At 37.7% G+C, this 15,312-nt stretch overlaps 1 protein-coding gene across 1 annotated transcript in view; it reads right to left on the minus strand.

Annotated features, from left to right (window-relative positions):
• Positions 1–15,312, minus strand: part of GABRB3 (gamma-aminobutyric acid type A receptor subunit beta3) — a 127,760-nt gene that overhangs the window by 51,778 nt on the left and 60,670 nt on the right. Inside the window, exon 4 of the mRNA XM_045285690.1 lies at positions 6,167–6,319. Coding sequence (XP_045141625.1) covers positions 6,167–6,319 — 153 coding nt within the window. The remainder of the gene's footprint in view (positions 1–6,166; positions 6,320–15,312) is intronic.

Consider the following 15,312-nt stretch of genomic DNA (forward strand, 5'->3'; position numbering starts at 1 on the left):
TGCCAAGGTTGTGATTTCTTCATGCTTTTCCAAGCTGGAATTTTTCTTCTAATTGCTAGCCTTAAATTATCTTGTTTACTTTGTATTAATGAAAGATTATATTTGTAAAACTGAATTCATAAAGATGACTGTGAAATAAAACTAATTTAGTTGTATTATTTAGTTAGTATATGTTTTATGTCTCCACTTTGTGATAGAAATAATGTGATCTAAATTACATTAGGATATGCTAAGTACTGATGCTGCTATTCACTGATACTAGATTTCAGACTTTTGAGTAATACCATTGAGTCCCCTTCCAACCTTGCAGTGTGATGACTTCAATACTAATCCCTAAAACTGACTGAGGTTCAATGTGTGGCCAGTGAGCACCTCAAAACTGTGAGGTGCAGGCATCAGCTGCACAGCACAGCTACCTGTAGGCGTAGCATCTTGTTCTCCATTGTAGAAGCAGAGTGAGCTCAAGCTGCCCCTCAACTGAATGTCTACAGCAGCTTGAACTGGCAGGATAGCACACACAGCGATCTCTGCTCTTCTGTACAGATGCAATACACCTAAGACCACAGTCGGCATAACTGCACTTATAGCACATCAGCCACTTACAGGCAGGCAGTGCATCATCTATTAGGTAATAGTCAGCCAGGTCCTCTTCAGAAATCAGAGCATGCCAGCATCTTCAACATTCTGAGCAAGGCCATAACAAATACCACTGTTGCTGTGAGGTGCCATAGAGCTGGTTCTAACCCACAGTGACCCTATGCACAACAAAACAAAAGAGGGCCCAGTCCTGTGCCATCACCACAATTCTTCCTGTTCTTGAGCCCATTGTTTCAGCCACTGTGTTAATCCATCTCATAGAAGGCCTCCCTCTTTTTCTCTGCCCTTCTACTTTACCAAGCATCATGTCCTTCCTCAGGAACGGGTCAATACAGATAACACAATGGATGGACGTATGGATTGTGATAAGAGTTGTACGAGCCCCAATAAAATGATTTTTATAATAAATAAATAAATATAAATAAAGATAATTTTGATCATATCTTCTTTATCTTTTAAAAAAATTGAAATCTCACATGTATAAGGGTAAACGAAACTGTATTTTTTAAATCATAGAAACCTCTATGAAATGAAAATATCAAAATGTAAAGCTGTTGTTTGTTGACGTATCCTTCATCTAAGTCTATACACTGCTGACGGCAGGGTTTCCACCACTCTACTGCTTCCCCAAAGAATGTTGCAGCGTTCTTTCACCTTCAATTTACACCACACAAAACAGTGCTTTGGGTTTCCTTGGGGAACTCAAAAAGTCCTAAGGGAAAGTCTCTCAATGAAATTATAAATGGAGAGCTCTTGCTACTCTTGAAGAATGAACAATTACATTGTTGTGATGGGAAAAATTCTTGAACACACTTTCCTTATAGTTTTCTTATAAATGCCATTCTCGATTTTCTGAAAACGTTTTCAGTATAAGCTCTCTGTGACCTTCCCATGTTCTTTGAGGAAGAGCCAGCAGGTCGGTGTCCTTGGAATCCCAGAAAACAGTATCCGGGATCTTCTAAGATGACCCCTTTGCCTTGAATGTAACTGGCTGAGGACATGACCTCAGAAGCCGCTAGTTAGATTGGGTCTTCTTACCCGTCACCCTCGTGGATTGCAACTCAAGGCGAAGAGAACAAAAATCGTCACAGCTGAACCAACTGACCAGCGGCAAGGTAATCGAAGAAAACATGGAGTTGTTAAGGAGCTCATTTTACTTGGATCCACAGGCATGTCCACGGAAGTGGCAAGTGAGAAACAAAATAGGTGGTGCTGGACAGCCATGCTGCACAAGCGCTCTTTCAAGTGTCGAAGAGCCAAGAGCACAGTTTGAGGACTAAGATGCGCCTGACCAAATCATCTCATCTGCATGTGAAAACTGGAGAATGACTAAGTAGGACTAGAGAAGAATTGACGCATTTGAATGACAATGTTGGTGAAGAACATTTAAAGTACTATGGTCTGTGAGAAGAACAAACAAATATATCTTGGAAGAAAGACACCCAGAACACCTGGAAGTAAGGATGATGAGTTTCTGTCCACCATACTTTGGACATGATACCAGAAGAAACTATTACAGAGCGGAAATGGGTGGGTGGGTAATCCTCAAGCTTGGTGGGGAGTCAGAAAAAAAGAAGTCCCTTGACAAGATGTATTGACACAGATGGCTGCAACTTTGGGCTCAGACATAATTATTTTAAGGATGGGGGAGAGTAGTGTTTAATTTGATGTCGCTTAACAATAACAATAAGACTACGACAAGTGTATTCATGAGAGAACTTGTCTGCATCTATCCACTGGCTTCAAAGACAAACTTAAACATGCTTCTATTATTATTATCATCATTATTATGAATGAACCCATGCATGCAAGTATGAGCTGGAATTGTAGGAATATTTTACTTATTTTTATTAGGTTAAATTCTTCCGCTTCCCTTTAGTGTCTATTGATATGTTCAGAATTACTTCTAGTGACTAAGGAAGAGGGTCATGAGTTAAATTAATGGGATTGAAATAGTTTTTCTATTATTTAGTAATTATGTGACATGTACTAGTACCTCACTGGCCAAGTTGTAAAATAGTAACAATGATATGCTGTCAGTGGATTCTATGAGAGAACTATGTGAGTAGTCTCAGCTGGGAAACTGGAACGTGAGTATTTGATGCATTTCAGCCACTATTACTGTAATCATTATTTTTGTTGTTGTTGTTAATACTCTTGCTATTCAACCAGTAAAAGTTAACCACATCTCAGGCCCAAGCTGCAAAATAGAAGGAGGAAGGCAGGAGTGAGGATGTTCCAAGCCAAGCCTGCTTCCCTCACGACACTTGTATGTCAGGCTCCATACCCTAGGATCCTGGCTGGCTTTGGCTTCCTGGGCTGCAATGTCCTCTGATGCTGTTGAAGTCAGCCACTCCTCACTGTCACTTTTATCTCAAGACCTTGACATCCCTCAGACACTGGCCGGAGTGCAGCCCTCTCTTACAGTCTTCACAGTATGGCATGGAACATTCTTAGGTCCCAACAAATCCTGGATGAGACATCAGGCTTATGGCTATATTGTGTCATAATAAAACGTGTGATCTTCTTTCATACGCTGAACTGAGGTTGGGTTGAATGTTGCTCACTTCAGATAGATTCTATATTCTGTGGCAGGCCAATAACATTATACAAATAAGAGGAATAAGACCTCTACTATATAGAAAAGTTAGAGACTCAAATTTTTAGTACGCTTCACCTCTATTTTTTGGTATATATCTTTCTCTAGCTGTCGCAGTCAAACCACATGTACTTCCATCAAGTAAATTCTAACTCATTGCCATTTTATATAGTGTTCCTGAGACTAAGACTTTACGGAAACAGACAATCTCCTCTTTCTTCTGGGGAACAACGTGTGTTTAAACCACTAACTTTGGAGTTAGCAGCCTAATGCTTATCCCACAGAGCCACCAGGACACTTTTCTAGTTGTCCCAGTACAGAAAAATTCACTAGAACAAAGTCTATGTGAGGTTAAGGGAGCCTCCATCACAGCTTTCTCCTTGCATAAGTCCTTCTATGGCAGGAGGAGTTATCCCAGAAACTTTGTATGTGTACATTTTGTTTTGTAAAGCAAGCCCCTAAATTATATCCCTACCAGTTCCATAAAATTTGAATGTGTCCCTGTAAATTAATTTTCTTTCCCTGAATATTCCAGGGGAGAAGAAAAGCAGTTTAAGAAAGAATAACTTAGTCACATTAAAAAGAGAGAGAAAAAGGTAAAACCTACATAAAGAAATATGAGGGGGTACCCCCCAAAAAACGTAATTTTTTTTGAAAGCTACCGTCTATACTCGTGTATAAGCCAAGTTTTTTCAGCACATTTTTCATGCAGTTTTTGTGGTAAAATTAGGTGCCTCAACTGATATTCCAGTTGGCTTATACTCGGGGATATACAGTATTTAAATGGTTTTGTTTTTTTACAAAACAACCTATCACCTTCAAATTACTCTCCATTACACTTAATGCATTTGTCAAATATGTGATTCCATTCTTGGACACAGTTTTTTAATTCATCTGTTTGGATGGCTGACAGCCCCTCCCTTCCTTTTTTCTTCACCTCTTCCATGTCATCAAATCACTGTCCTTTCATGTTCCTCTGACTTCACGGAAACAAAAAGAAGTCACACAGAGTGAGGTCAGTTGAATAAGGTGCATGGAACAAGAGAGGCATGCTGTTTGGGGCCAAAGTGGTGCACTGAGATGGATGCATGAGCAGGTGCATTGTCATGGTGGCAAAAGGCCAATCAGGCCTTTTTTGTTGCACACGATTACGCAATCTTTTCAGAACCTTGTAGAAAGCTTGATTAACAGTCTGACCTGGTGGAACGAACTCCAAATGCACTATGAGTTGACATTTTCATCTATTTGGAAAGTTTATGGACATCCAGAATGCGGTTTTTCATCAATCAACATTTCACCCTTTTTGAAACAAGAAAACCACTTGCATGTACACTTGAGTTTTTCCCATAGCACTGTCCTTGTAATCTGTGTTCAACATCACAACAGTTTCTGCAGCATTTTTCCAGAGAAGGAAACAGAATTTCATAGCCTCCCACTGTTCTCTTAAATTGGCCAAAACAAACAAACAAAAAAAAAGAGGTTTGAGCAAAACTGCTTTCATGAAAAAAAATTCACTGTGACCAGAAAGAACCTTCCCAGGCAATGCCACGGAGTGCACTAACTCAGAATGAGTTGCTGGATGCTCACCTAGTGGGAAGTATGCAGACTATGAAAGCTCCACCCTGAGGAGTTGTTTTCTGTTTTTTGGGGGGTTACTCCCACATAGGCACGTATGTTCTTGGGCAACCTTTGTGTGTGTGTGTGTCTATTTACTACAGCCATTACTTAATGATTAATACAGGACTTTTAGATTTTGATAGTTAACTCTTCTCAAGAAATTTTAATTCACCTAACAACTTTAGACTTTTCTTAAAATCTAAACGCTTGTTCTTTCCTGAAAAAGCAAAAGACAACAATAAAAAACTGTAATCTTCAGTGGAGGTATGCCAGTCACATCAGTGACCCTAAACTAGAGATACACATATACATAGGTACACATATTCTCTTAGAAAAAAAAATTCACTTGGTTTATAATTCTGGGTAAAAAATGGTAAACAGAAAAGGGAAGAAAGAGGGGATACTGTAACTCTCGATTCTTATACTATTTTACCTGTACATGTTGAAAATTCTTTTCCCTTAATTTAAAAAGTAATGCAGGAAATCTAATTGTCTTGAATTCAATCTCTTCTGGTGCCTAGTGGTTATGTGCTGGGCTTCTAATCACAAGGTGAGTAATTTGAAACTGTCAGCTCCTTTACAGGAGAAAGATGAAGCTTTCCACTCCCATGAAGAGTATAGTCTTAAAAACTCACAGGGGCAGTTCTACCTTGATCTAAATAGTTGCTAAGATTAAGAATCAACTGAATGGTAGTGAGCTTGTTGTATTCCTACCTTAAGAAAGTGATAAACAGGATAATGGTTCTTTAGCCATAGTTATAAAATATTTATGCTTTAAAATATTACTCTGTTGATATGTTTCAAAATAACTAGCTTAATGGAAGATAAAGCATTTCAATCCAAAAATATAATTAGGAAAAATTATAATATGGAATATTTATTCTATGTAAGCTAATAATCCAAATGTCATATGGCCGAGAAATATTTCTAGACATATTGAGGATCACTCAGCATCTACTTACATATTTTATCAATATTATTCCAATTACATACTATGTGCTTTTTTTTAGTTGAAAAATAATAATAAGTCTTCTTTCCAGGCCATAGAATAATTTGAAATAGAAGATGCTAATATTTATTTTAACATTAGTGTAAAAAAATGCTTTATGCAAATATCCTGTAAGTATATTTTCTTTCATAGGCATCAAAACTCATCTCTGAGACTGATAATTACCACATCAAAAGAATCATGCACAAAGTTATTATTTCAAGATAAAATGAGACTATATAGGCAATATTGGTATAATAATTAAAAATAAAACAATTGCCATTGAAGTATAATTTTGACCTCTCTAGAAACTGTAATGATATCTTTACCTACATTTACCTACATTGTTTAAAAATAACACATACCAAGGGCAACTCTAGCAGCAGATGCATCATAATTTATCCAGAAGGACACCCAGGATAGAATTGTAATCAGTATAGAAGGCATGTATGTCTGAAGGATGAAGTATCCAATATTTCTCTTCAATCGAAAGCTCAATGAAAGTCGAGGATAGGCACCTGAGATAAAGAAACAGGGATCATTAACTATAGAAAAGACACAGAAAAACCCAAATAATATTCTTTGATATCCATGATGTTATGCACTTGAGGCACCAAAGTAAGTTCACAGGCTCACAGCTTGCTTGTGTCTGCCTGTTGGTATTTATACGACTCTTGGAAAGGGCAGGGCACTATAGTCTGTTTATATGGTGATGATGATATCTTTTTAAGACTAAATGTTCAAGAACTTCTCCTGTAAAACTCTGGAAAAACTTTTAGCTTAAAATGTAAAATGTTGCCAACTGCCTTGTTTATTTTTTAATCAATGACTGTTTCCCTCTCCCTTGTCAACAAGAGATTTTACTCAGGACTTTACTGGAAATTTGGTTTTTACTAATTGTTGTCATAGCCATAGCAATTGGCTAAAAATCCTTTGGTCCAAAGGCATTGGAAGCATTTTCTTTAGCAAAAGCTAAACCAGGAGTCAATATATGTTGGATGTAGGTCATACCCTGAATGAAATATTCTTTCAATTGATTGGCTGCTCATAGCATATTTCATCATGGAAGTTATCATATCATATTTCAAATTAGGGAATGACTATACCATAACTGCCAAACAACTGATCTCTGTACTTGAAAAATATAAGACTCCAGGAATAGCAAGCGAAAACAATTACTAAGGGTAATTGTGAGCATGACCATAGTCATTCCACTCCTTAGTTTCTGGACTCATGAATTCCAGCTATTGGAAAAAGCAGAACCAGAGCTTGGACACAGGTTTAGATCCTGTACAGCCTCCTTGAGAACATTATCTCAATCCTGTGAGTAGTGCTGCCTAGTGATGCTGTAGTTCTGTCTTTAGACGATGATTATATCAAGCCTACTGCTTAAGTATGATGGGGACCATCGTCACATGAGGGAATACCATTAGAATTAGTCCGTTACCACATTTATTTTGCTGTGAAGTGAGTTCTTTCATCCAAAGAAATGGTGTGGGGGATAACATGACAATGGACAGGGAATTTTGTTATTGAAAATTATTGAAATTTTTTTATTGAAGTGGGTATATTTGTTACTGCAGCATAAACCAACCTATCCTGCCCAATATAGATCATTTACATGTAGCAAAGGAAATCTGTATGAGTTTCTTTCAATAAAAACAAAATATTGCTCTTTCCATGATGGAAGTGGTTTAATGTCATCAACCTGCTGCCAATTTGATGGATGATCTCTCTGAGGAGTGCTTCCATATTGAAGACTCAGTGTTTGGCTCTGATGCTGGAAGGGTGGACACACCGCAGAGGTTTAGCCAACATGGCCTTAGTAAATGCAGTCCATGTGGCTGAGTCCAAGCATAACATCCATCCTAACCTCCCTGGTCACTTTTTTCAGGAGTTCACTGGGCACTGATAGGAGTAGCTAGGAAAGAAGTTTCAACATAGCATGTTATTCTATCAACTTGATCAAATCCTCCTCTGCGGAACATTGGTGTACATTCACATGAGACAGAGCTTCTCAATGATGTTGCAATCATGTTTCTCTCAAGTCACTTACCAGCCAGTCAAACCAAAGTCCAACCCACCGAATCACTATACAACACATGCCTGGACCATTTCTCCTTCCAAGCAAAGTGAACAACCACGTGCATTGCTCAAAGACATTCTTGTTGGGAGGATTCCCCCTCACTACTGCCAGGGAGGTTAGCTCAAGGGACTGCAGTGCTGCTGCTGTCCAGTTTCTCGTGGTGCCTGCCTGCTGAACTATCATGCAGATGACGCCGTATCAGTAAGCAGGCACATTTTTTTCAGGGAGGTGAAAAGCACTTGAATTTTGGTCTAGATAATTGTCCATCTACTATGGAAGTCAATATCAACTGATCATAAGGGATTCCCTGTGAGGCTATAGGTGCATAGTTGGAGAAGGAAGTTAACATTTCAGGAGTAGAAACCAGAGGCATTTGGGTCACTTCTTCATACAACTTCTTTGTGCCTTCAGGTCCTGGTCCGGGTCCAGCTTGATCTTATATGTACCACTTCCATTCAATTACTGGGGGCTAATGTTTTCATCCAACTTTATCATTCTATTGAACTTTATCTCACACATAGCCCTTCAAATTAAAGACTGACTGTTGTTATTTGCATCCAACATTGTGACTCACGGGGCAGACAACACCTTATTCATGAGGATAGATCAGGAAGCATGGTGACTTGGTGGTTCATAGGTAGATGTTCCTTCTCTATTAAGGCTCAATAAGAAGTCAAACACAGTTTCTCTGGAGAGTAGTTATCTGAAGAGGATAACAGGGCTTGTTCTCAAATCCTAATAGTCTGTGCTGTGATTCAGCAATATGGACTTGCTAAAGACTCCAAATAGTATCTGTGTCTTCCACTGACACTTGAAGCACCATTGCTCATATAGATCATACAGCCCATGGGACAGAGCATCTCATACAGAATCCTAAACCTATCGCAAAGCCTGGTTTTTGGTCCCACTCAAAATTAGACTTTTCAAATCACTTGACATTTAGGCCAGAGTAGCAGTAATAATAATATGTTGACTTCAAAAATCCAAAAAGACCCACCTGACATTGTGTCTCTTTTTAGTGGTTGGAGACTCCAGATGTAACAACATTCCTTATTTTGTAAGGAATGTCACAGTATATCCTACAATACTGAAACCCTAGAAATTCCACTAAGGTGGAAGGCCCTGAATTTTGGTCTGGATAATTTCTCATCCTCTCCCATACAAACCAATATGCCTAGAATCAATTATCCTTAGTAGGCGCAATTAGCATAATTCCATTGATTAAATGGACCAATATGACTTCTTGTTGAAGGGAAATGAAATCAAGGCCCTGGAGACTAATTATGACATAGTTCTGAAGATTTACTCAACGTGAAATGGTAAAATGTATTCCTGGTCCTGTAAGCTTAAGGTATACTGCCTCTCTGGATCCTTTGAAACTGGAATTGAGATAAAGGCATTAGTCAGATCAATAGTTGTATACCACGTTTCAGGTATTGTATTTATTTACTCAAGCAATGAAACGTAGTCTAGAAAAAGCAGCTGCAATTGGAGTCAATGCCTGGTTAAATAGAACATAATTCACTGTCATCCTTGGAGAACCTTTTCATTGTTCTGTAGGCCAAATAAGCAACTTAAATAGGGATGTGCTTGGCATCACTACCCTTGCATCCTTCAAGCCCTTAATGGTAGGAGTAATCAGGGGAATCCCTCCAGGAATTCAGCATGGCTTTGGATTGATTATTTTACTAGGAGTTTCAATAGCTTCCAGTTTTCTTGTCCTATGACAATACACCAAATGTCAGAGATCAACTATAGGGATTCTACCAGTTGCTGAGTCTGTCTATTCTATTTACGCATTCTGGAGCTGGGGAAATCACTACCAAATGGGCACAGGGACTGTAAAATGGACCTGAACTAATAGCTTTATGTTCCCCAAAAGTGATTTCCCTTGATCTTCTGGAAGTCCATAGGGCCTGTAATATTCTTCATCACAACTCTAAGTCAAGTCACAGGCATTAATTCTGGTCTTCTGTATTCATTGTTCCATGCATATAAGGCTATAGATTATATCAAGAGCACCTTAGGAATCAAAGTGACGTCTTTCCTTTTGGAACACTTTAAGGAGGGCTTTGGCAGCAGGTTTGTCCATTGCAATGTTACATTTGATTTTTTTGACTGCTGCTTCCTTGGGCATAGAATAAGGATCCAAGAAAGTGACATGGTGTCCTTGACAATGTCAATGCTTTATTAATTTATCATGATGCAGTTTCTTGGTTCAGTTTTGAGGTTTTTATTGTCTTTATGATAAAGTGTAAAGCACACTGAAGGTTGTAGTCTTTGAACTTTATCAGGAATTGTGTGACATCCTCTTTGCTCTCAACAAACAGGATTATGTCATCTACACATGATAAGCTTTTAAAAGCCTTCTTCCAAATGCTATGTTTTTCTTTAATTGGCCCAGCTTCTCATGTTACTTGCACAACATGCAGATTGAATAAGTATGGTGGAAGGTCCAATACCCTGTGTCTGAGTTTAAATGACGCAGTGTCCCCGTGTTTGTTCAAATGGATGTCTCTTAGTCTATGAACAGGTTACTCATGTGTGCGATTATGTGTTTTGAATTTCCAATTGTTTGTAACATTATTCATGATTTGTTAGGATGTGCACAGTCTTTGAATAGTCAAGAAAATGTAGGTAAACATTTTTCTGACAATCTCTGCTTTCAGCCAACATCCATCTGATAAGTAGTGATATTCCTTTTTCATGTCCTCTTCAGAATCCAGCTTGAATTACTGGAAGTTCTCTGTCAACGTGATGGTGTACCATTTTTGAATGATCATTAGCAAAAGTTTGCTTGCTTGTTTTGTTACTGATATTGTTTAATAATTTCCACATTCTATTGTGTTATTTTTCTCTAAAATGGGCACAAAAATGGATGTTTTCCAATCTATTAGCCATGTTGCTGTCTTCCAAGTTTCTTGCTATAGATGTTTGAGGGGTTTTAGTATTGCATCTGTTTGTTGAAATATCTCAATTGGTATTGTCAAGTCCTGGGACCTTGATTTTGTGCAAATGCCTTCAGAGCAGCTTGGACTTCTTTCAATAGTATCTATTCTTGATAAAATAGTGCCTCCTGAAGGTAAAAGAAAAATATTATTTTTGCCATAGTATTCCTTCACTAATCTTTTGATGTGTTTTGTAGTGGTTCAATTTTTTTTGCTCATGTTGTTGTGGTTGTTGTCGTCAGGTGACATCAAATCAGCTCTGATTTGTAGTGACCCTGTGTACAACAGAACAAAACACTGCCCAGTCTTGCAGCATTTTTATAATTGTTGTTATGTTTGAACCCATTGTTTCAGCCATGGTGTCAATGAATCTTGTCGAGGGGCTTCCTCTTTTCACTGCCCTTCTATATTACCAAGCATGATATCCTTTTCCAGGGACTGGTCTTTTTTAATAACATGTCCAAGACTCCCCATCCTTTCTTCTAAGGAGCATGCTGGTTGTACTTCTTCCAAGACACATTTGCTTGTTCTCTTGTAAGCCCATGGTACTTTCAATATTCCTCACCAACACCGTGATTCAAAAGCACTGATTCTTCTTTGGTCTTGCTTATCCAATGTTCAACTTTCACATACATATGAGGTGATTGACAACACCATGGCTTGGGTCAACCATAAAATCCTTTGATATTGCAACTTGAGGTCTACCCTCACCCTCTTTATTTCTTTCAGTTTAAGAAATGCCAATACATTCTTCACTTTTAGTTTCCTAACTCCAGGTCTTAGTACTTTTCCTTATCCTCTTTTTGTCCTCCTGAGCCACATTTTGAAATTCAAAAAGTTTAGCTTTTCTACATTATCATTTCCCCGTTTATGTTAGTGATTCTACACTCAAAAGCAAGTTTAAAAGTCTCTTATGACATTCGTTTTTGTCTTTTATTTCATTCTTGTCTTTAAATGACTATTCACTTTTTTCCAAGTTTGATGTCATCCAAAACTCATCTCGTGTTCACTGTCAGTAGTGTTTTATGTATTAAATCTATTCTTGAGATGGTCTCTACATTCAGGTGGATCATATTTTAGCTCCAGTAGACTTGTTTTCATTTCCATCACCTTCACTAGGAACCTGCACATGAGCAGTTGATGCTCTGTTTCAAAGTCAGTCTTACTCAGAGATTCAGAGTGAGTTATATTTAGCTTCTCCCTCATCTCTTTACATAGATGTAGTCAATTTGATTCCTGTGTATTACATCCAGTGAGGTCTACATATATATTTTCCATCTGTGTTGCTGGGAAAAAAAAGACATTTGCAATGATTAAGTCATTGGTGTAACAACATTTTATTATGTGGCTCCCAGTTTCATTTCTATCCCTCAAATCATTTTTCCAACTACTGAGTCTTCTTTCTTTCCAACTTCCCCATTCCAATCACTAGTGATTATCAATGCATCTTGATAGTAAATTTGGTCCATTTCAGACTGCATAAGTTGGTAAAAATCTCTGATTTCTTTAATCTTTGATTTGATGATTGGGGTGCAAAGTTGAACAATAGTGGAGTAACTAGACTATTGTAGGTATAGGGATAGTCTATCACCCACAGCTTTGTATTTCATGATAGATTTTGAAATAATTCTTTTTGACAATGAATGTAATGCAGTTTCTCTTCAATTTTTATTTTCACCATTGTAGACTATGTTTGTTTGTTTCAAAATGACCACTACTAGTCCATTTCAGATCATTAATTTCCTATAATACTGATCTTTATAAGTTCCATTTTATTTTTGAAGACTTCCAATTCTGTTAGACTAATTCCTAGGTACCTTTATGCATTCCACTTTTTATAATTAATGGGTGTTTGGAGCTGTAACTTGTCATCTTGAATTGTGTCAGGCCAGCAAATGAAGGCTCTAAAAACTTTATGCCACACGTGTCCTTCCCTTTTAGGATTCATATTTAGTCTTTCAACTAGAGGGGGTCATCTTCGGGCACTATAGCAGACAGTGTGCTGCTGCTATCCCTAAGGTTTCCACTGGTCACGCTTTTCAGAAGTAGATTCTCACAGGCTCCTTCATAGTCTGTCTTAGTCTGGAAATTCCTCGGAAACCTGACAACCATGGATGACTTTGCTAGTATTTGAAACATCTGTGGCACAGCTTCCAGCCTTCCAATGAAAGCACTATATGAACGCCACTGCAGTAGGGCTGACTGACAGATACGTGTAAACCATCACAAGCTACGAATAAACATTTTGTATGTATAATTAATGGAAAGAGTAGCAATAAGTAGTAGTATTTTTATTGAGTTTAATAGACAAAATGTTCAATATTTTTCTTGGATCTTAGTTTACAATCCCTTGGCAGCTTCACATTTTTACTGAAGTCAATTCAATGTCTTTTTTGGATCTTTGTCCACAGTCCATTGGAAAAGTCCATTAATACATACATGTTCTATCACTATTCATTTGCTTCTCCTTTGCCCGTCTATCTCATTATTTCTAATATACATGAAATCGTTTCTGTTCGGGGCAGGAAAGGAAGGTTATTCATGACAGTGAAAGCCCCAAATCCACTTTTAGAGTCCCCACATGGATTACGTCTCAAGTGAACTCCCTTGGACCATTGACCAGGGTGTGCATAGTTTTGTCTATAGGCAGAGTGCACTGGAAAGTGTACTACTGCAGATACAGGTAGGTTAAAATGTAACATCTTAGCATTAGCTTTCCCTTTGGTCTCATGATAATGTGTTCTAGTTTTGATTATTTTCTACATTATTGTGCACTGAAGTTTTTCCTTTATTCTGTTAGTGCTGTTAGTTTTGCTTTTGTTTTTTGTATGATTTTCTTTATATAAAATCCAGGATAGGTAAATCTATACAGACAGTGACTAGATTAATAGCTCTTTAGGGGTATGATGGTGCGGGGTTGGGGGGTGGGGATGGGAGGGTGGAATGAAAGCTAATAACAATAGATATATGGGAAAAAATGATGAAAGTGATGATGCTGATGATTGCCAAACTCTTTAAATCTGTTTAAACGATTGAATTGTATGGTACAAGAATTGTGTCAATAAAATGGTTTAAAAGTAATGCTACAAAATTGTAGAAATCTTTGTTAAACAAAAATATCAAAATGTATGTGTGTATGAGTTGGCGGGGGTGGGGTGGGGGGGCAACATCAATAGTTTACAACAACAGAGATTTCTGTTTTCTCTCTGTGATACATATCCATATAGATTTTACACTGAGACACTTTTGATCACTGTGACAGAGATTAAAGATTGATGACCTATATGCTGGCCCACAGAAAATGAAAACCCAAACTCACTGTCAAGTTGATGCTAACTCATAGCCACCCTACATGATAGGTTAGAATTTCCCTGTGAGTTTCTGAGAGTGTATCTCTTTAGGGAGAAGAAAGTCCCATCTTTCATCCATGGAGTGGCTGGTGGTTTTGAACTGCTGACCTTGCAGATTGCAGCCCAACTGAGTAACCGATATGCCCCCACTGAAATACTACATATACTTCCCCTCCATTTTAATTAGCCAGAGCATATCTATTTGTCAACCATCAAGTCTTAAGAGGTGAGATGTTAACCAAAGGGCAATCAATAATTTGAATGACAATGCAGTCTATTATACTTTCAACTTTTCTATATTTTCCGCATGAATTTCTTTAACAGTTTCTTAAACAAATCTTCAGGGAAACTGTTCCCAATAGAGCTATGTCTCCACATTCATGAAATAAGGTATGACTGACGCAATGCTGTGAAGATCATCTCTTCCATTGTGAGACAAATGATATGAGTGCATAGTTAGACATTTGGAAGATCATTAACAACCCTAAAGAAGGGAATAATAATCTATTTGTAAATGTCTTAACTTGGGGGAATTCACAAAGCTTTTCATTTAACATAGAGTGTAGAGTTATGAAAATATACCTCTTTTTAACACATTTGCATAGTATATAGATTCTATTTGTTAAAAGTAAAATATCACTTTAAATAAATAGCATATCTAGGTGTTGATCCCGGTAGCCATCGTGGGGGTGGTGAATTAATCAGACCATAACAATAACTAAGAATGGAGTATACACCCTCCACTCACTTCGCAACATGACAGAGGGAGACAAATGCAGGACTGACCTTGGGGAAATAGAGACAGATGCAATGCTAGAGATATTTTTAAGTCTAAAAGATGTCCCCCAACACCACCGCTTTCTACATAGTGCAAGAAGTTTTAGCTAGACAACAAAAGGAATACAAATAAGCAAAGAAGAAATGAAACTCTATTTGCAGAGGATATGATCCTATATATAGAAAACCAAAAAGTCTCCATAAAAAGCCCACTGGAAACAAGTAAGAGAATGCAGCAAGGTTGCTGGCTACGAGACTAACAACCAGAAATCAGTCAGATTCCTGTATACCAATGAAAAGCAATATGAAAAAGACATTAAAAAACAATATCATTTGGACATTAAGAAAAT

Source organism: Echinops telfairi, unplaced genomic scaffold (genome assembly GCF_000313985.2).
Source record: "Echinops telfairi isolate 266 unplaced genomic scaffold, ASM31398v2 ScPeMD7_7475;HRSCAF=8513, whole genome shotgun sequence".
In the NCBI taxonomy this organism is placed as follows: domain Eukaryota; kingdom Metazoa; phylum Chordata; class Mammalia; order Afrosoricida; family Tenrecidae; genus Echinops; species Echinops telfairi.